Consider the following 20,799-nt stretch of genomic DNA (forward strand, 5'->3'; position numbering starts at 1 on the left):
CACCACGGGTGCTGAGTGATAGGCACCACAGATGCTGAGTGAGTGACAGGCACCACGGATGTTGAGTGGGTGACAGGCACCACGGATGCTGAGTGGGTGACAGGCACCACGGATGCTGAGTGGGTGACAGGCACCATAGATGTTGAGTGACAGGCACCACAGATGCTGAGTGGGTGACAGGCACCATGGATGTTGAGTGGGTGACAGGCACCATGGATGCTAAGTGGGTGACAGGTACCACGGATGCTGAGTGGGTGACAGGTACCACAAATGCTGAGTGGGTGACAGGCACCATAGATGTTGAGTGACAAGCAGCACAGATGCTGAGTGACGGATGCTGAGTGGGTGACAGGCACCGCAGATGCTGATTGGGTGACAGGCACCACGGATGCTGAGTGATAGGCACCACGGATGCTGAGTGGGTGACAGGCACCACAGATGCTGAGTGACAGGCACCACAGATGCTGAGTGAGTGACAGGTACCACAGATGCTGAGTGGGTGACAGGCACCATGGATGCTGAGTGGGTGACAGGCACCATAGATGCTGAGTGACAGGCACCACAGATGCTGACAGAGTTCCTGATTTTCACTCTGGAATCCTGGTGGGGTACAGGGAGCACAGGGACCAGTTGTTTTCACTTCCTAATCCGAGCCACCAAGCTAGCATGCCAGACAGGGCAGAACTTACCTGGTCTTGATGACTTGTAGGATCTGTAAGATTTTAGGGAGTTCGAGCAACCGCAGAGCTCTTAGAAACCTCAAACCTACAAAGCAACCAGGAGAAAGTCAGTCGCCTGAACTCCAATGAGACCGAGATGCATAAACTATGCTTTCCTGAAACACTTCAATATCGTGTGTTGTAATGTCACAGGTTTAAGGACGTGGAGTTCAAATCCTGGTCCTGAACATTTACTACCTACTGATACCTAGGGCACCCACTTCCATAGTTCCTCATCCATGAAATGAGAATTGCAATAGGATCCACCTTACAACACTGTAGATCCAATCTTAAACGTGTGGGAGCTGGCCTTGTATGTAATAAGCACTATTCATTTTACCCCAATCTTCTTTAGAATTTATAGGAAGCCGGGCATTGGTGGCACACGCCTTTAATCCTAGCACTTGGGAGGCAGAGGCAGGTGGATTTCTGAGTTCGAGGCCAGCCTGGTCTACAAAGTGAGTTCCAGGACAGCCAGGGCTACGCAGAGAAACCCTGTCTCGAAAAACAAAAAAACAAACAAACAAAAAATTTATAGGAAACTTTACATGGGTCAACCAAGCTCCTAGTTATTCAGCTTTTCAGTAATCCTAGTTATCCTTTTTTTGCTAGCAACAGCAAGAAATAGATTTGATGTGTATTTTATAAACAATAAATAAAATATAAAATTTTATTAAAACTGTTTTTTTCCAAAAGCTCATGCACTGTTAATACCCCCACCTTAAAGATAACACAACTAATGAACAGTCCCCATCGGAAGTGTATTTGAATATGATGATTGGCCTTGAGAAACCAGAGGAGGTCATTCCTTGTGTCCCTATGAGATCCCATCCTAAGGGTCCACAGGTGCTACAGCCTTGCCCCTCTGGCTGTAAATGTAGCTATTCCATCAACAACTATTGGACACCTGCTGTGTACCAGGCATATTACTACATGCTGGGATCAAGAAATGATTTCTGGTCATTCAGGTGGTGACATGCCTGAGCACTTGTGAGTGTGGAGGCAGGTGGGTCTCCGAGAGGTCAAGGCCCGCCTGAGCTAATTAATGAGATCCTATTTCAAAACAAAACAAAACCAAAACCAAACGTTTCTGTAAATGCAGTACAAAACTCTACAGTCAAGAGTGAGCTCTTGCTGGACGTGGTGGTGCACGCCTTTAATCCCAGCACTTGGGAGGCAGAGGCAGGCGGATTTCTGAGTTCAAGGCCAGCCTGGTCTACAGAGTGAGTTCCAGGACAGCCAGGGCTACACAGAGAAACCCTATCTCGGAAAAAAAAAAAAAACAAAAAAAAAAAACAGTGAGCCCTTCCACATCAGTGATGTGTTTGGAGAGATAAATACTCTAAATGGATGTTGAGCAGTTTGAGGTTAAAGCAACATTGGTACTGATTGCCGATTGCCACAGCACACTTACCTAGCCAATTACTCTTCAAATAATAAGAAATAAAGGTTGGCGGGATGGTAAAAATGTCTACAATTGAATTCATCTCCAACCAGAACTTGATCTTGTCTTCAGCTGCCCAAAACTGAAATGGAAGCAAGACACCCACATTATATTATCCTTGGGATTAAAAAACAAAACAAAACGTATTTTATGCATGTAAGTGTGTTTTGTATGTAGTTAAGCCTGCATGTTTCAATGTGTTCCATGTGCAAGTATGGTGCCCATAGTGGCCAGGAGAGGGTGTCAGATCATCTGGAACTGGGATTATGACAGCTTTGAACTGTCATGTAGGAACAGGGACCTGAACACAGGGCATCTATCAAAGCGTCTATCACCATTTCGAATTTTGAAGGGACTGTGAAGGATAATTACTGCTTTGCTATACATCAATCATTCCCTGAAGATTTAATTGCATGCTATTTAACATATGCACAAACATATACATTTGTAAGAATACACAAATACATACACATTACATAAAGAGATAGTACCTTGGGTTGAGCTTGGTGATACACGCTTTTATTTTGTTTTATTTTTACTTTTTGTTTTTTTTTCGAGGCAGGGATTCTCTGTTACAGTCCTGGCTGTCCTGGAACTCACTCTGTAGACCAGGCTGGCCTCGAACTCAGAAATCCACCTGCCTCTGCCTCTGAAGTGCTGGGATTAAAGGCGTGCACCACCACTGCCCAGTGATACACATTTTTAATATCAGCACTTTGGAGACAGAAGCAGGCAGATCTCTGTGAGTTTGAGGCCATCCTGGTCTACAAAGAGAGTCCCAAGCCAGCCAGATCTATATAGTGTGACCAGTCTCAAAAACAACCAACCAACCAAAGCAAAAGAGTGAAGGAGAGAGAAAACATATTTTTAATGAGTGTTCTATCAATGGTCATATAGTCATTTTACTTAGCAGACCTCAACTCTCACACTTTAAACATTTTGAGCTTTCAATTGTTCCTAGAGCTTTCTGTTATATCTATATATACAATGTATACATTAATATAAGTCATAATTCTTATATATGTTTCTTTTTATACATCGATGTGTGTCATATACATATAGTTTACTATCTGTGATTAGTGAACATATATGGTTCGGGACAGTCTCCAATGAAAAGTCTACAGCTTGAAAAAAGCTTGCCCAGCCATTGTGTCTCTGAGCTTCCTAATTTAGATTAAGAGTGCTCAATTTTGGGCTGGAGCTATAGCTCGATATGTAAAAGCACTTGCTGCTCTTGCAGAGGACCCAGGTTCTGTTCCCAGCACACATATGGTGACTCAACAACCTTCTATAACTTCAGTTCCAAGGAATCTGACACCCTCTTCTGGCATCCGTGTCGCTGCATGCAAGTGTGCAGACATACATGAAGACCCAACACCCATACACATGAGATAACTTATAAACACTTGAGAAATAAGTCAAGAGCTCAAAAAGTAAGATGGCAGACATGCCATTAGTATACTACTGATGTTCAGTTTCTCCTAGCTTCTGGCTGTCAGTAAAGTTTCCCCGGTGGAAGACCAGAAGCCAGGAAGGATTGCAGTAAGGGTATTTACTGATGGAGTCATTCTCAGGTGTGTCAGAATTCTGGACCTGGTTTACACGCTCAAGCACAGGACATGTGGGGTTTAGGTCTCGTTAAATATTTAATAACTTGGAGCATAGGTCTTCTACCCTCAGAGTCTGAGATGCAAGGGAGTCTGAGCAAATAAGGAGCACACAGGTCTCTATATTGCTGTCTGGGGTGGGGTGGGCGGGGCGTGGTAGTTACCGCTTTACCTAGGTACTTACCCTCAACCCAAAATAGAAGCTAAAGAAAGCGTTGAAACTCAAATCCACATGGACGATTTTGTCTTCATATGAAGAACACCTTCGAACAGGACTGGAAAGAAATGGGAACTTTTTTTTTTCCAAGATAATAAACATTTTAAAACCTATGTCTACAGAGCAGAGATCAAGGCGGGGTAGGCAACGCACCTACTCAACGTGAAAGCTCCATGCAAGGCTCATGTTCACACCTTCTCCTTGGGAATGGAAATATATATATATATATATATATATATATATATATATATATGTGTGTGTGTGTGTGTGTGTGTGTGTGTGTGTGTATGTGTATACCACTAGACTACACATGGAGCTCCGGATAGTAAATAGTAGAAGATCCCACCACTCTGTTACAGAGTCAATTTTATTACGTGGGGATCCAGCCTCAGAGGTCATATATGGTCCTTTCTGGTTGAAAACCCATCTCTCTAGACAAGATCTTTCCGTTCTCTCTCTACCCCTTTGGGACTTGAGATCAAATGAATGGATTTGAAACAAATTCAAAGATAGCTTCTAAAAGGCGTTTTAGGAATTCTTAATTTTTACCCCACGTGGGTATACCCCACCTCAGCACTAGCAATGGAGCTGGCAAGATACAGAGTGTAATGATTTCTATGTGCTTGGACCAGGGAGTGGCAGGATTAGAAGGTGTGGCCCTGTTGGAGTGGGCGTGTCAGTGTGGGCATGGGCTTTAAGACCCTCACCCTAGCTGCCTGGAAGTCAGTATTCCACTAACAGCCTTCAGATAAAGATGTAGAACTCTCAGCTCTGCCTGCACCATGCCTGCCTGGATGCTGCCATGCTCCCACCTTTATGATAATGGATTGAACCTCTGTAAGCCAGCCCCAATTAAATGTTGTCCTTTATAAGACTTGCCTTGGTCATGGTGTCTGTTCACAGCAGTAAAACCCTAACTAAGACACAGGGCATAGACGTGCATTTATACAGAGAACTGGAGTTGGTGCTTACTGAGAGAGAGCTACTACTACATGGCTACCATTTCATTGACTTCTGAGTGGGGAGGCGTTGGGGGGTGGGCGGTGTGCGTACGTGAGAGCAGAACTGTATTTGACATCTCTGAAGAGAAAATTCTAAAGCAATTAAGTTTCTCATAAAGCAGGCAAGAGTGCCCGGGGTTTTTACTCACTCCATTGAATTGATGAAATAGATCACAAGAGACCCGATGCTTAGTAAAAAGACAAGGATCACCTACAAACGGAAAAGGACAGAGGCGACAGATGCAAGTTTATTTTATCGGCATGGAGTAAACAAGCCCACAAAATTGTGTTTTCTGTTTTAAATGAGGTAAATGTTGTGTATTTTTGTTATATGCAGGGAGGGAAGGGGAGAAAATGGTTTTGCCTTACCTTTCCTTTGTATGGGCATTCACACCTTCATTTACGCCTATATCCATTCACTCATTCACTGAAGAAAAGTGGACTAAGGGTCCCACTAAGTCAATGTGTACCCATTGTACTCACCCAGTTTTAACTCTCACCCACTTCAGTATAAGCTGGGGTACTTTACCCTTCCTGCTCCTCCTAGAGTTTAGCAAATGTTTACCAGTTGCTTAGCGTGTGTCAAATGCAATGTAGTTTTATTTAGTGATAGAAGTGAGCGCTGATAAATAAGTCTTGGACTTGAACTGCCCAGGATAGTTCCTGAAGGACATTTCCCGACCTGGGAAAATGTTCTGTGAGGAGATAGTGAGTGCTCTCGCTATGCCAGCTTATCTGGTACGGGAAGCAGACCCCTGCAGAATAGCACAGTCAGGAAGCTGCCTTCAAGAAGCCTCCAGCAGAGCTGGGTGAGACCTTTGTGAGTTTCTGTGATTTTTCTCAGGTAGGCTCTAGATAATTAAGCATCCCTCCTGTAATTTCTACTTTTCAAACCATCAGGTTTTTGTCTGGCTTGATGGTCCACACCTTTAATCCCAGCACTAAGAAGGCAGAGGCAGGTGGATCTCTGGGAGTTTGAGGCCAGCGTGGTCTATACATCGAGGCCAGCCAGAGGTACCTAGCAAGACCCTATCTCAACAAACAGATTGCTAAATATGTCTAGTTCGATATAGTTTTTTGGGTTTTTTTGTTGTTTGCTTGTTTGTTTGTTTTGTTTTGTTTTGTTTTGTTTTGTTTTTCGAGACAGGGTTTCTCTGTGTAGCCCTGGCTGTCCTGGAACTCATTCTGTGGACCAGGCTGGCCTCGAACTCAGAAATCAGCCTGCCTCTGCCTCCCGAGTGCTGGGATTAAAGGCGTGCACCACCATGCCCAGCTTCGATATAGTTTTAATGATAAAATTCAGAGTTGTTTTTTTTTTTTTTTTTGGTTTTTCGAGACAGGGTTTCTCTGTGTAGCCCTGGCTGTCCTGGCACTCACTTTGTAGACCAGGCTGGCCTTGAACTCAGAAATCCGCCTGCCTCTGCCTCCCAAGTGCTGGGATTAAAGGCGTGCACCACCACACCCGGCTTTCGATATAGTTTTTTTTTTTTTTTTTTTTTTTTTGGTTTTTCGAGACAGGGTTTCTCTGTATAGCCCTGGCTGTCCCGGAACTCACTTTGTAGACCAGGCTTGCCTTGAACTCAGAAATCTGCCTGCCTCTGCCTCCCGAGTGCTGGGATTAAAGGCGTGCACCACCATGCCCAGCTTCGATATAGTTTTAATGATAAAATTCAGAGTTGTTTTTTTTTTTTTTTTTGGTTTTTCGAGACAGGGTTTCTCTGTGTAGCCCTGGCTGTCCTGGCACTCACTTTGTAGACCAGGCTGGCCTTGAACTCAGAAATCCGCCTGCCTCTGCCTCCCGAGTGCTGGGATTAAAGGCGTGCGCCACCATGCCCGGTAAAATTCAGAGTTTTATTTACAATATGTTCGAGCTGTTCTAACTCAGACAGAGTTTGGATGGGTCTCATGTTCTTTTCTCTTAACCACTTGTGCTTGTGATTATGGGTGTCTGCTCGCTCACTGGTTAGGCTAGTGGTGACCTCTCTGCAGGAGGCATGCAGGTCTTTGGGCTTGCAGACAAGCACTGGGGAACCTGGAATGTTAACACTTATGCGATTGTTCCTTCGAGGGACGAAATGCTATGGTTGTTATCCACCCAGAAGGCTGGGAGTGGGTGAGCTTCCTAGTCTGGTGACCTTTGCTCTATCTATGCGGCCAGAGATCTTCCTGGCCCCTGATCATCCCCTAGATCCATCGGCCAATCTATAAAGACCCATCTTTATGAACTTTACGAAGAGTTCCCACTTAGACACATCGGACCCGTACTTAAATCACTTCGTTTCTCAAGGTGATTTCTGTTTGCTTTGTTGTGCACACGGACTTGAGCTAGTCATCACCAGAATCATTTTCACCCAATTGGGCTGTGCTTAACCGTGACCAAAACAATCCCCTCGGGGCTCAGACTCCTGAAGCTTGAGCCAACTGGGGCTACTGAGTGGTGTGTGTTGAGACCTGGCACCTCTTTCTGCAGCCTGTTAAGGGCACGGAGACCCCCATAAAATACTCTTAACCAGACTGGTGTTATCACGACACTCTGGCCTAGGAATTCTCCAGCATGGAAGGTATTCAGTGTTTACTCCTGTGAAGTAGGGTTCTCTGGTGGGGTGGGGTAAACAGTGTGTGTGGGGGTGAATATCCTATAAGACTGATTATAGAGACTTGAAATCCAGAGACAAAATTATCTTGGGCCTCTGCACCTGTCCTCACATGCTTTTGACTCAAGCAAAACCTTTTGAATGTATTAACGTAGTAGATAACTTGCTTTCACCGACTAAAAACTGAAATATGACCAGGTATCAACCCAACGCAAGGATAGTCCCACTTTGCTATAAGCCTCTGACCTGATGTTCCCAGCTATGTTTTGTTGTTGTTGTTTTGTCACTATCAAAAGTACATGTAAGGCCACCAAGATAAAGATCTCTATTTTTCACATTCCTTTAATTCCAGCGATCTCAAGGCAGAGGCAGGAGAATCTCCATGAGTTCAAGGTCAACATGGTCTTCAAAGGGAGCCCCCAGACACCTGAGGCCATCTCAGTTATTCTTGTTCTGTTTTTGTTTCTTTGAGGCAGCGTGTCTCCACACAGCCCTGACTGTTCTAGAACTCAAGATACAGATCAGGCTGTCCTCAAACTCACGAAGATCTGCTTAGCTTTTCCTCTCTTGTGCTGGGATCAAAGGTGTGTACCACTCTGCATGGGTAGCTGACTCTGTCTAAAAACAAAACAAAGGGCTGGTGAGATAGCTCAGTGGATAAGAGCACTGACTGCTCTTCCGAAGGGAGTTCAAATCCCAGCAGCCACGTGGTGGCTCACAACCATGGGTAATGAGATCTGACGCCCTGGTCTGGTGTGTCTAAAGACAGCTACAGTGTACTTAGATATAATAATAAATAAATCTTTAAAACACACACAAAACATACAACGACAACAAAAACCCCACTGCATGTGTTTCTTGTGCTTTTTCTTTTCTTTCTTTCTTTTTTAAAAATTCTCGGTTTTTTGTTTTTATTTTATTGACTGCTTCTTAAAGAGAAAGAAGGTTTGGAGTCCGACAAGTGAGAGGGAGTTGTGCTGGCTGGGTCTGTGTGTCAACTTGACACAGCTGGAGTTATCACAGAGAAAGGAGCTTCAGTTGAGGAAATGCCTCCATGAGATCCAACTGTAAGGCATTTTCTCAATTAGTGATCAAGGGGGAGAGGCCCCTTGTGGGTGGGACCATCTCTTGGCTGGTAGTCTCGGTTCTATAAGAGAGCAGCCTGAGCAAGCCAGGGGAAGCAAGCCAGTAATGAACATCCCTCCATGGCCTCTGCACCAGCTCCTGCTTCCTGACCTGCTTGAGTTCCAGTCCTGACTTCCTTTGGTGATGAACAGCAATGTGGAACTGTAAGCTGAATAAACCCTTTCCTCCCCAACTTGCTTCTTGGTTTGTGCAGGAGTAGAAACCCTGACTAAGACAGGTAGGAAGGATTTAAGGGAGAAGAAACTGATCAGAATATATTGTATGAAAAAAAATTCTCAGTTTAAAAAAAGAACTGGAAAAATGTCTTGTTTTGTATTTTTTATTTTAAGTTCATGCAACCATTGAAACACATCAATCTGATCGCACAATCCATCTCCCAGACTCTTCTTATATCTGGCTCAAAACCAACACTCAGAATCAACAGCCTCGGGGATTGTTTCATTGATGTTCGGGGATTTCAACAAGTTCTCTTTGAATTCAGTAAATGTATCTCTAGATCTTCTTACCACCAACACGCTATTCAGTTCATCAGTGAACAAAGACAAAACCCGTCTCACAGAATAGAGAAACGGCTTGGTATTTAAGAGTATTTACTGTTTTTCTACAGGACCCAAATTCAATTCCCAGCACCCCTATCAGGCAGCTACACGAAACTCCCGTTCTAGGCGACCCAATGACCTCTTCTGCAGTCTGTGGACTCTCCACTCATCTGACACACACACAGGCACAGAGATAATCATTTAAGAAGAGCTTGGTAGCACACAATTTAAATTCCAGCACTTGGGAAGTAGAAAGGGGTAGATCTCAGTGAGTTCAAATCTAGCCAGCTCTACACACAGTTTTAGGGCAGCCAGGGATACACAGCAAAGATCTTGCCTCATGTATATTTTTTAATCTATGTTTTATCTAATGGGATCAGGAGCACACAGCAGCTGTGGCTGCCAGCACACAGAAATGACAGGGAAGTAGGAAGGGAGTGGTTGGGGAAAAGTATGGGGTCAGCAGGAGTCGGAGGATAAAAGAGGGTAGTGGGGGTCAATGTGCTTTAATGCATTGTAAACACACATTTAATTATACATAAAAAATAGCTATGTTTCTTAAACACCCCAGGACCTGCACATGCAAGGATCAGCTCATTTTCATTGCTTAATATGCCCTGAGTGGTTTACACATATTATAGAATTCTCTATAATACCTCAAGAGGGCCTTATAAATCTCCTTTGCTGTCATATGAAATCCAATTTATAAAAATCAGTTTATAGCCGGGCGTGGTGGCACACGCCTTTAATCCCAGCACTTGGGAGGCAGAGGCAGGCAGATTTCTGAGTTCGAGGCCAGCCTGGTCTACAGAGTGAATTCCAGGCTAGCCAGGGCTATACAGAGAAACCCTGTCTCAAAAAAAACCCCAAAAAACAAAAACAACAAAAAAGTCAGTACACATGGGCTGGAGAGATGGCTCAGTGGTTAAAAACACTGACTGCTCTTCCAGAGGTCCTGAGTTCAATTCCCAGCAACCACATGGTGGTTCACAACCATCTGAAATGAGATCTGATGCCCTCTTCTGGTGTGTCTGAAGACAGCTACAGCAACAGTGTACTCACATATATAAAATAAATAAATCTTTAAAAAAGAAAAATTCAGCACACAGTAGGTTGAATTTGGAGAGCGAATCCCAAGCCTGACTACCCTCCTCAAGGTTGGAACAGAAAGCACCCTAGCCTGTCTATGATCTGTTCCCAGCTGACATTTTCCGGCCCAAGATGACTCCCCAACTCTGCTCTGCCCTGTATCCCTCAAAGGCTGAGAGCACTGACCTGACAGACCAGGCTTAACCCAAAAGAGACTAGAAAGGATCAGTTCACACAGACTGTGGCACTGAAGACAGTTGAGAAGAGTATGGACACCAAGGGACAAGAGATGGCTGCCACTTAGATGCTATGATTGACCAAGATTGGCCTGTGGCCCTCCTCTATGCCGACTTGGCCCACCAGCATCCATTGAAAAATCCTGGAAAATTAAAAATGATGTGCAGCCGGGCAGTGGTGGCATACACGCCTTTAATCCCAACACTTGGGAGGCAGAGGCAGGCGGATTTCTGAGTTCGAAGCCAGCCTGGTCTACAGAGTGAGTTCCAGGACAGCCAGGGCTATACAGAAAAACCCTGTATCGAAAAATCAAAAAAACAAAACAAACAACAACAACAACAACAAAAACAAAGAATATTCCATTCAAATTCTATTGGAACTGCAAGACATTCAATAAAACAAAAAACAAACAAACAAAACAAAACAAAAAACCACAAAAAACAAACAAACCCAAACCCATAAATGTAGGTTTTGACATGTCCTTTTTAGTTGTTCAGCAAACAATTAAGGACATTGAAAATACATAATGCCCTTGCTACCTATGTCAGGCAGGAGAGCTGGCCCAGGAGCAAGAGATCGGGAGTATTGGCCATGTCCCTCACCAGCTGCAATACTGGAAATAGCAGGGCCCTGCCCCTCACCTGGGCAGCAGGACAGAGTTGGCCTTGGCATTGGAGATGATGCTGGTGAGCCAGCCCCAAGATCGTGAGAGTTGGCGGGCTGACCTCTCAGGCCCAGATCCAGGGCTTTGAATCAGCTCACCCCAACATCTACCCCATCAATGAACTGCTGGAGTGCATGAAGGGACCGGTCCTACAGATCCCATGACTTGGGGCAACATCTGGATCTCTGAGAGGAGTCTCCGTGAGGATCCAGTATTGAGAGTGTAGCAGAAGCCAGAGGCCTCGTACCAGACTAAAAGTCATTGCAATGAACATTTGCAGCCAAAGAAGAGTGGGCACAAGGACACACTGAGACACACACACCACAGCTTCCACAACAAGATTTTTTTTTCTTTGTTGTGAGGAAGATTGCAAGGATGGGGTGGATATGAGGGGAGGGGGAGATGAATGAGATTCTTTGTGGGGTACATGATCCACAAAGAACCAATACAAAATTTAAGAAAAAATACATATAACCCAATAAGTATTGCATGGGTATCAAACAACACATATTCTTTCAAAATCCAATAAATGGTCGTAAAAGTTGATTGTGTACTAGAGGGAATGACATATTTCTCATATCTTCTACTAACAGTCACCCTTGGACTACAACCGTTTTTAGAAAACAAGAAAAATTAGCCACTTACTCTAAGCCCCTCTTCTCTATGGGAAAATTGAAGGTTACAATAGATGTTTTTCTAGTACTTATGTCCAGGCGTTCATCTATCTGCAAAGCACAAAATGTACACAACTCTGTACTAATGAAGCGTTCATTCCAGCAGAGAAGCCAGCAGTATGTATAAACTCTAATAATGTTGCTCACTTAGAGAAAAGCGAAGCAGAATGATGACGAGGGAGTCCTACATGCAGGGCTTGATGTAGCTAAGACCACCACGGAAGAGAAGATGCCTGCTGGTGTGGTTAATACGGAGAGGACTAAGATCACATTCCTGGCTATGGTCCATCAGCACCAGAACGGTGAAAGTGTACTCACCAACACTTGCCCCACGACGGTCTGTGCAGAAAGCAGCATTTCGATGCGCTCACGAAATACTCCATGAAAGTAAAGTTTCCTCAAAGGATTAGCCTCGATTCTACGTGATGAGAATAGTTCCTGTGAGGGGGAAAAGAGAATGGGCAGAGTGAGCTCATGAGAAACTAGTTGGCTTCGGGTTGAGGGAGGTGCTTCAGGTTGAGGGAGGAGCTTCAGTTTGAGGGAGGAGCTTCAGGGTGAGGGAGGTGCTTATCATGCTATTAATCAGAAATCCTATCTCGCTCAACCCAGGAAATTAATACTATGAATATGAAGCAGTCAACTAAAGAGATTTCTAAATGCTACAAACTCTACACAAACACATTGAGCACACACACATACACACACGTGCACACACATCCATGTGCACACATGTGTGCACAGAGAGAGAGAGAATGTCCATCATATCCTTTAACCCATAATTTCAGAATTCTTTCACCAATAGTTTTATGATTTAAAGTCTTGTTTTTAAAGTTTTATTTATTTTTAATTTATATAAATAAATGTGCATTTGGCCTGAATGTATGTCTGTGTATCATGTACATGCCCGGTGCCTAGGGAAGCCAAGAGAGGGCATCCCTTGGAACTGGAAGTGCAGATGGCTGTGAATCATCACGTGGGTCCTGGCAATTGAACCCAGGACCTCTGGAAGGGCTGCCAGTACTCTTAACCACTGAGCCTTGCCTCCAACCCTGCTTAAAGTCTTTAAAGTAGAACAGTTACAGAGTAAACTGGCTTATCAGTAAAGTCTATAAACTTCAATACTAGGTAGTCTCAAATACAGGAATATAAAGACCGATTTGCTAATAACATTAACCTTTTGCTCTTATTTCAGACTACTTGCTTTATGCCACTTTAACATTTAAGACATATTTAAGCAAAATCCACATATTAATTATGAAACACAAGCAAAAAGTATTCTATTACAAAACAAACAAACAAAAAAAACTATTATGATCTATTCCAGGAGGAAACAAAGTCTAAGAAGTAAAAAATTGAAATGAACTATAGAGGGCTTAATAACATTCTTCCACTGAGCCAATTGTGGTGGCATATACTTTTAATCCCAGCAATCAGGAGGCAAAAGCAAATGGCAAATGAGTTAAGAGGCCAGTCTGGTCTACACAGTTAAGAGGCCAGCCTGGTCTACATATCGAGTTCCAGGCCATCCAGGGCTACACAGAGAAATCCTGTCTCTAAACAAAGGAACAAACAACAAAAAATAGAACAATTGTGTGGAATTGGAGAGACATTGTTTCAGACTTTTAATATGTCATCCTCATAAAACATCATCTGTCCCCATTATCATTTGCCAGCGATCAACATCAACCTTTGCAGAACTAGTTACACGACAGGAAATACCTACCACATGTGTGTGGCTGATGTTGGTAACTCATAAGAGCAGTGTATACATAGGACACACATGAATTGTGTGGAAAGTATATTCAAAGGCAAGGCTGAGTTGATGTCTTGTGCCTTTGTGGCTCCCTTATAGTAGTTAACAAAACCCTTTCCTTCTGAAGCAGAATCTTTTGTAGCCCAGGCTGATCACAAGCTCACATTGGCGATAATCTCTCTTTTGTAGCTCTGGCTGTCCTGGAACACGCTACGTAGACTATTATGGTCTTCTCTAAGAACACACATACACACACATACACACATATGTAAATTATATATGTAATTTATTTATAGTAGATTATTTATACACTACATATACATTCTCTCTCTCTCTCTCTCTCTCTCTCTCTCTCTCTCTCTCTCTCTCTCTGTATAGTATCTCCTCAATCCATGTAGCCTAGGATGGCCTGAAACTCACATTAATCCTCCTGCCTCAAGTGCTGGGATTAATCCATAAAGTACCACACTTGACCTTAACTGTCTTTTTAAGATTTGAAGCAGGTTTGTAGTCAATGTACATGGAAGGTTTTGTTTTTGTTTTGTTTTGTTCTTTTTTCAGAACAGAGACTCTGGTACATCCATCCTCATACATGGTCAACAAGCTTTGCCAATCTTCACACACGGGTGTCCCAGACAAGGAAACTGACCAAGACTCCTCTTGGCCCCTTGACGTATTTCCAACTTCTTGAGCTTTTCAAGGCTATTCTGAAAAGGAATAAGATGATGAGTCCCCCGAAGAAAGTTGCCAAGGAGGAAAGAATGAACGCTGCCTGGATTTCGATTGTACATGACGTTTCCGTCAACTCCTTCTGATTTAAACTGTCTAGCAATGTTTGAGACATCTTGAGACAGACACTGTTGGGCTAATCTATGACGTCATGGTCACCCGGCAACAGTCCCAGGAGGCACACTTCCTTGTGTTACATCACCTCAGGATCTGATGGGAAAGCCAATGAGAGGCTCAGGGATCAAGAGTCCCTTAACCACTCGGGGAAAACTTATTGACTGCAGTCAACTGACAGAGAATGCGAGGGACCACCAGAGGTGGTCAGTAGATAAATATTCTGAACGCCCTCATTGCTTCATGTGAGACCTTGAGGAGTTCTACTCTCTGGGGCATTGACTAGCCACTGGCTGCCTTTTGGCTTGTTTAGTCAAGCAACTTCAAACTTTCTTTTTGGTGACACGAGTGCAGCAATCTCAGAGATAATAGTATATGCTCTTGAGAATTTCAGAAAAAAAAAAAAAAAGAAATCCTTAATGATTTGGATTTTTGTTTATTCTTTTGAAAAATTGTGGATAAACAGAGTAAATTCATCTAAATATCTAAGGTACTGCATGAAGACTGGTTAGTAATATTGAAATATATTTGTAAAATTGTACTGAAACAATGAAGGAGTAGAACCTGGGTGTTCTGGACACATATGTTGTCACTTGCACACACCTATACACATGGTGACTATGAAATGGTAGGTGTGATTGGATGATAATTGACAACTTAAATATGTATAGTTAAGAGCACTGAAAATATATACATTTCAAAGAATCACTTATGTTTTTAAACTATATATATTTTGGGAGATATATTTTTGTTTATCTTTTAAGTGAGAATGGCTCATGGTAGAGTATGGGTGTTATATAAGCACTTCTACTGTAATGTAATGTGATTGGTCACTTGATACCATCCAACTGGCCCCTCATCTATTCCTTATCTCTGCCCAGTCAGTAAAACCTCTGGTTCAACAAACACGGATCAGAAAGCGACAACTCCCCTCTAAGTCTCTCTTTCAAAGCTGTAAGAAATGTCAGACCTTATCATTTGTTTGAGGTAGAATTTTTGTCTAGGGTGGCGAGCCTGTCTCACCCTTGTCCTAGAGGATCAGACGTCAGGAACACACGTGCTCCCCAGGAGCCCAGCCTGACCGCTTTGTGTAACACACTATTTCCTGGAGACAGAGAAGTCATTTCCTGGACTGCTATTGCAGTTCTGTCTGTTGCCCAAGCTTTTCTGTCACTTCTACTACAACCCTCCAGTGGGCTCTGGGCAGCATTGTCCTTATAAGTGGGAGGAGCTCTGAGCACCTGTCACCAAGCAAGGTCTAAAGAGTCTCCTTCACTTTATAGTCAGTAAATGTCAAACGCAATGATTTTCTCTCTCTCTTTTTTTCTTTTCCCGAGACAGGGTTTCTCTGTATAGCCCTGGCTGTCCTGGAACTCACTTTGTAGACCAGGCTGGCCTGGAACTCAGAAATCCGCCTGCCTCTGCCTCCCAAGTGCTGGGATTAAAGGCGTGCACCCCCACCTCCTGGCAGCATTCCATGTTTTAAAGAGCATATTTAAAACTAAATATAAGAAAAGATGTTATGCTAAGTGTGGTGCACTGTGTGGTCCAGAATTCTAGATACTGAGGTTAGAGGATCATAAATTTGAAGCCAGCTTGAGATACATAGTGAGACCCTGTTTCTAAAAAGGAAGCAGGGGGCAGAGATGAAAAGAGAGGAGAGGAGGGGAGGGGAAGGGAGAGGGGAGGCAGGTGAGGGGAGAAGGGAGAGGGGAGGAGAGGACAAGAGAGGTTGGGGAAGAGGGATCTTTTTTTCTTTTTTTCTTTTGTGCACTGTGTATTCAGATTCTGATTACTGAGACAGTTGCAGGTCAACTGTCTCCGGTCTCAATGATATGCAAAAGTTGTTTTTCGTCACTTCTGATTGGTTAATACATAGCTGGTCAGCCAATAGCTGGCAGGAGAGGGGGAGGCGGGACTTCCCATTCCAGTGAGGCGGGTTTGGGTGGAAAGAAGGAAGAAGGGAGGTTACTGGAGAAAGTCGCCAAGGAGTCGCCATTGAGACACGGATGAAGGAGGAGGTCAGGATGAGACCAAGATGGCAGGTAACGCCACAGTGGCTGGGAAGTGACTGGGAAGTAGGCCAGGCCAGCATAGTCAGGTTAGAATAGATCAGAATCTGCCCGCCTATAGTGCAAGAACCTTATTGAAAAATGGAAAGGTCTCTATCATTTGGGAACAAGAGCCGGCGTAGAAAAGCCCTGTACTTTTACAAAAGAGAAAAGAGAGTAGAGAAAATTAAAAGAGAGCCGGTAAGAGGGCTTGATGCCAAGGTCAAACACTTGAATTCAACCCCTAGATCCATACAGTGGGAAGATATCAAGGGCTGCGAATTGTCTTCTGACCGCCATGCTTGCGCCCTCCCCCCCAAGCCCCCAGCACGCACATACGCATTTGCACATGCATGCAAATGCATAAGAAATAAATGTGATAATTTTAAGAAAGGAATTAAGATGAAGTCCCATGAAATGAAATGATTCAGCAGGTCAAGGGCCTGCCAGCAAACCCGAGGACCTGGGTTTAGTACTGAAGAGCCAGTTCCTAAACATTGTTCTCGGGCCTCCACATTTGCAACATGACTCTCTCTCTTCTCTCTCTCTCTCTCTCTCTCTCTCTCTCTCTCTCTCTCTGTTCTCGGGCCTCCCCATTTGCAACATGGCGCTCTCTCTCTTTCTCTCTCTCTCTCTCACACAATTAGTTCATTTAAAATGTAATTTATTTAAAAAAAGAAAATGTTACAGTCCGAGATTGGTAGTAATACACCATGAAAACCAAGATCCAGCCAACCACAAAAGTTTCTTTTTTCAAAAAGGTGATAGCTGATATATAAAAAGCTGATAGCTGATATATAAAAAGGTGATAGCTGATATATCAGGGAGCTGGGTTCAGGATTGAAACCATGTCAGTGGGGGACAAGACAAAGCAACTATTTTTTTTTTTAATTCTTTACTCTCCCCTTACAGTCCAGCGGCTAACCCCCTCCAGTCCGCGCCCCCTCCCCCAGAGGATGTCCCCAACCCACCAGACCTTCCCACTCCCTGGGGCCTTAAGTCTCTCGAGGGTTAGGTGAGCCTTCTCTCACTGAGGCCAGACCAGTCAGTCCTCAGCTGTATATGTGTCAGGGGCCTCATCAGCTGGTGTATGCTGTCTGGTTGGTGGCTCAGTGTCCGTTTCTGGGGTCCAGGCTAGTTGAGACTGCTGGTCTTCCTATAGGGTTGTCCTCCTCCTCCTCAGCTTCTTCCACCTTTCCCCTAATTCAACCCCAGGGCTCCCCAGCTGAAGACAGAACAACTTTTTAAAGAAAAACAAAAAACAAAAACCCCCACAAAAAAACCAAAACAAACCAAAATAAAAAACCCCACAGACTAGGACGGGTAGGGCAACCAATCCGATATTGTATGTTTCGAACTCTCTTTCACACCTGGCATCTTAAATCTGTTGCCACCTGATTTAAATACCCTCATATGGCTTCCCTGATAACTTGGCCTGGATCGAGACCAGTCAGTCAGAGCCTCTTTAGCAGTTACTGGTTTTCAGTCCTGCCTGGGTGCTAAGCAAGAAAGCACAGGATGAGATATTGTGGTCTAAGTTCATACGGGGCACCTGGAGACAAAAGCCATTTCTGCGAATTTAGCTGATTCTTAAGAATTCAGCCGGGCTGGTGAGATGGCTCAGTGGGTAAGAGCACCCGACTGCTCTTCCAAAGGTCTGAAGTTCAAATCCCAGCAACTACACGGTGGCTCACAACCATCCATGGTGGCTCACAACCATCCATAATGAGATCTGATGCCCTCTTCTGGTGGGTCTGAAGACAGCTACAGTGTACTTACATAAATAAATAAATCTTAAAAAAAAAAAAAAAAAAAAAAAAAGCAGCCTGTGTACAAGATGGAGACGATATAAGATGGGGTCTCTGAGCTAAAGGGGCCACTAATAGAAAAGATGCCGGTAAGTATTGCAGCCCCTTTCAAAATGGAGAAAGAAAAGAGGGGAGGAGAGGTAATGAAGAGTCGTTTACAGAGCTGGAGGAATGACTCTGGACCTACGTTTGGCTCTGGACCTACGTTTGGTTCCCAGCACCCACATCAGGTGGCTCATGCAACCACCTACAACTCCAGCTCCAAGGCATTCAGTTCCTATGGCCTTCGAAGCCTGTGCTTCTCTCTCTCTCTCTCTCTCTCTCTCTCTCTCTCACACACACACACTCACACTCTCGAAGTCTGTGCTTATCACACGCACGTGCACACACGCACACATTTGATTCTGGGATCAAGCATGTGTCCACATGTGAACATACACATATGTAGGGAGGCTTGTAGCTATTTGGAAAATAAGGTCAGACATCATTTATTCAGACTGTGTCTGCTTACGTTGTCATAATTATAGTAATTGCCATTTTTTCCACTTCCTTGACTTTCACCATTTAATATTTTCAACCGTATGTCGTCTGGGCATCATTTTCCATTTTCTTTCAGATAACTAAGCCATTTTTCTCCTTGATATTCTGCTCACCAGTACATACTGTCACATGGGGCTGGTGAGGAGGCTTAGAGTCTGGGGTACTTGCCACCAAGCGGACCCACAGGAGAGAACTGCTTTCCAAAGGTATCCTCTGACTTCCAAGTGTGCGCTGGAAGTGGGGCACACTTTTTATCCCAGCCCTTGGGAGGCAGGTGCAGGCATATCTCTCTGGATTCCAAGCCAACTTGGTCTACAGAATGGGTTCGAGGCCAACCAGAGCTACACAGTAAGACCCTGTCTAGATAAAGAAGGGAGGGAGGAGCTATTGCCAATATTACTGGCTACTCTCCAGAACTTGATGGCAGGACACTTTTGCTGCAGATACTGTTTACGTCAGAGACCATGGGGCTATGAAGCTGGTGCTGACTTAGAAATTTTGTTTCTCCTTGCTGGCTTGCCTGCTGCTGCAATGTATAATGTAAGCTCTCAAAGAGAAAAGTGACCCTGAGTCATATGCAGCCGTGAACCCTGAGCTACAGGAATGACTAGCCTGGCGAGACATGCTCAGTAGTACCGTAGTGGCATGAGCATCCTGGGGAAACCAGTCACTTTTCCCATTGATTCCTCTTCTGCAAGATGAGACCCAGTCCTGGTACGGTTGACGTCAGGACAAGAACCTGTGACTAGACACGTCATCTGCCACTGGAGAGAACTTCCTACTTTTAGTCTGCTAAATGGACATAGTATTAAACCAGCTCCTAGTGACGTTCCATTGCAGAGGCCGTGAGTTCAAAGCCAACATACTCTACGAAGGAAGCTCTACAGTAAGGCCCTGTCTCAAAACAAAATTTGCCCCTTGCTCAATATAAAGTTGAGCAACTGCTCAGTCCTGGGCAAATTGAGATCATTGGTCACCTGTGTGCCACCTTTGTGTGTTCCTGCCACATGGCCTCCTCTCAGTGGGAACATAGGAAGTCCTCCATTCTGCAGGCCTCTGTGGTGTGCTGTCTCTGTTCTCTCTGACGAGTGCATGGTTCTAGGACCTGTCATCTTTCACGTCTCCACCTCCTCAGGTCTGGGCGCCTCCTCCTGACCACCCTACGGAAGCCAAATCCCAGAAGCTGGTCCGATGGTCTTTTATGGCATCCTGACCCTTCTCTGTGGGTTTTTCACTTGTTCGCTTGGTGGAAGATTGATAGTGGTGTTTTCTTTGAGACAGGCCTCGTAGCCCAGGCTGGCTTTCACTTTCTGAACCTCCTGCTTCCACCTCAGGACCTCTCTCTGTCCCACTCCATGGTACTTTCAAATATGATAGTTGCTTGTTTTGTGTTCTCCTCTAAGTCTGTGTGCTCTACAAACACATTGTATCCTGCTTGGTTTACTCGGCACTAAGCACCCAGTATCTTAACACTGCACCTGGCAATCAAGTTAATCATTATTTGGTGATTGGATGTGTAAATTACAGATCCTTAGAACTATGAATGAAGTATGAATCTACGTAGACTCCAGTTGTTTACACTCCTCTATTCCATATTTCACTTTTCTCACTGCAAACTGTCAAGTGGGTAATACTCTACATTCATGGATGTGTGCCACAGTTGTGTGTGTGTGTGTCTGTGTGCACGCATGAGTGCATGTATACCTGTTGCCGTCGAGTGCTATTTAAAGTGTAATTAGCCATGCTGCTAGTTTCAAATTTGATAACGGTTCCTGAAGTTATTGAGTTACTTTGTCACGGAGGCAACCCAACTTTTGGAGACTGGGAGGTGGATAATTTCTCAGCAATATTATATTCTACGTCTACTAAGGAA

General features: G+C 44.2%; 2 protein-coding genes across 2 annotated transcripts in view; one reads left to right on the forward strand and one right to left on the reverse strand.

Moving 5' to 3' along the window:
• Positions 1-14,533, reverse strand: part of Kcnu1 (potassium calcium-activated channel subfamily U member 1) — an 83,901-nt gene extending 69,368 nt beyond the window's left edge. Inside the window, exons 1-6 of the mRNA XM_085843490.1 lie at positions 14,334-14,533; positions 12,250-12,369; positions 5,138-5,199; positions 3,955-4,045; positions 2,134-2,245; positions 690-765 (exon numbers count right to left, since the gene is read on the reverse strand). Coding sequence (XP_085699616.1) covers positions 690-765; positions 2,134-2,245; positions 3,955-4,045; positions 5,138-5,199; positions 12,250-12,369; positions 14,334-14,528 — 656 coding nt within the window. The 5' untranslated portion in view covers positions 14,529-14,533. The remainder of the gene's footprint in view (positions 1-689; positions 766-2,133; positions 2,246-3,954; positions 4,046-5,137; positions 5,200-12,249; positions 12,370-14,333) is intronic.
• Positions 14,534-16,510: 1,977 nt separating this feature from the next.
• The window catches only part of Ash2l (ASH2 like, histone lysine methyltransferase complex subunit), a 32,873-nt gene continuing 28,584 nt past the window's right edge, over positions 16,511-20,799 (forward strand). The window contains exon 1 of the mRNA XM_029480806.2: positions 16,511-16,572. The gene's annotated coding sequence lies outside the window, so the exon portion shown is untranslated. The remainder of the gene's footprint in view (positions 16,573-20,799) is intronic.

This window comes from Mus caroli, unplaced genomic scaffold (assembly GCF_978045245.1).
Source record: "Mus caroli unplaced genomic scaffold, Mus_caroli_1 scaffold_10, whole genome shotgun sequence".
NCBI lineage: Eukaryota > Metazoa > Chordata > Mammalia > Rodentia > Muridae > Mus > Mus caroli.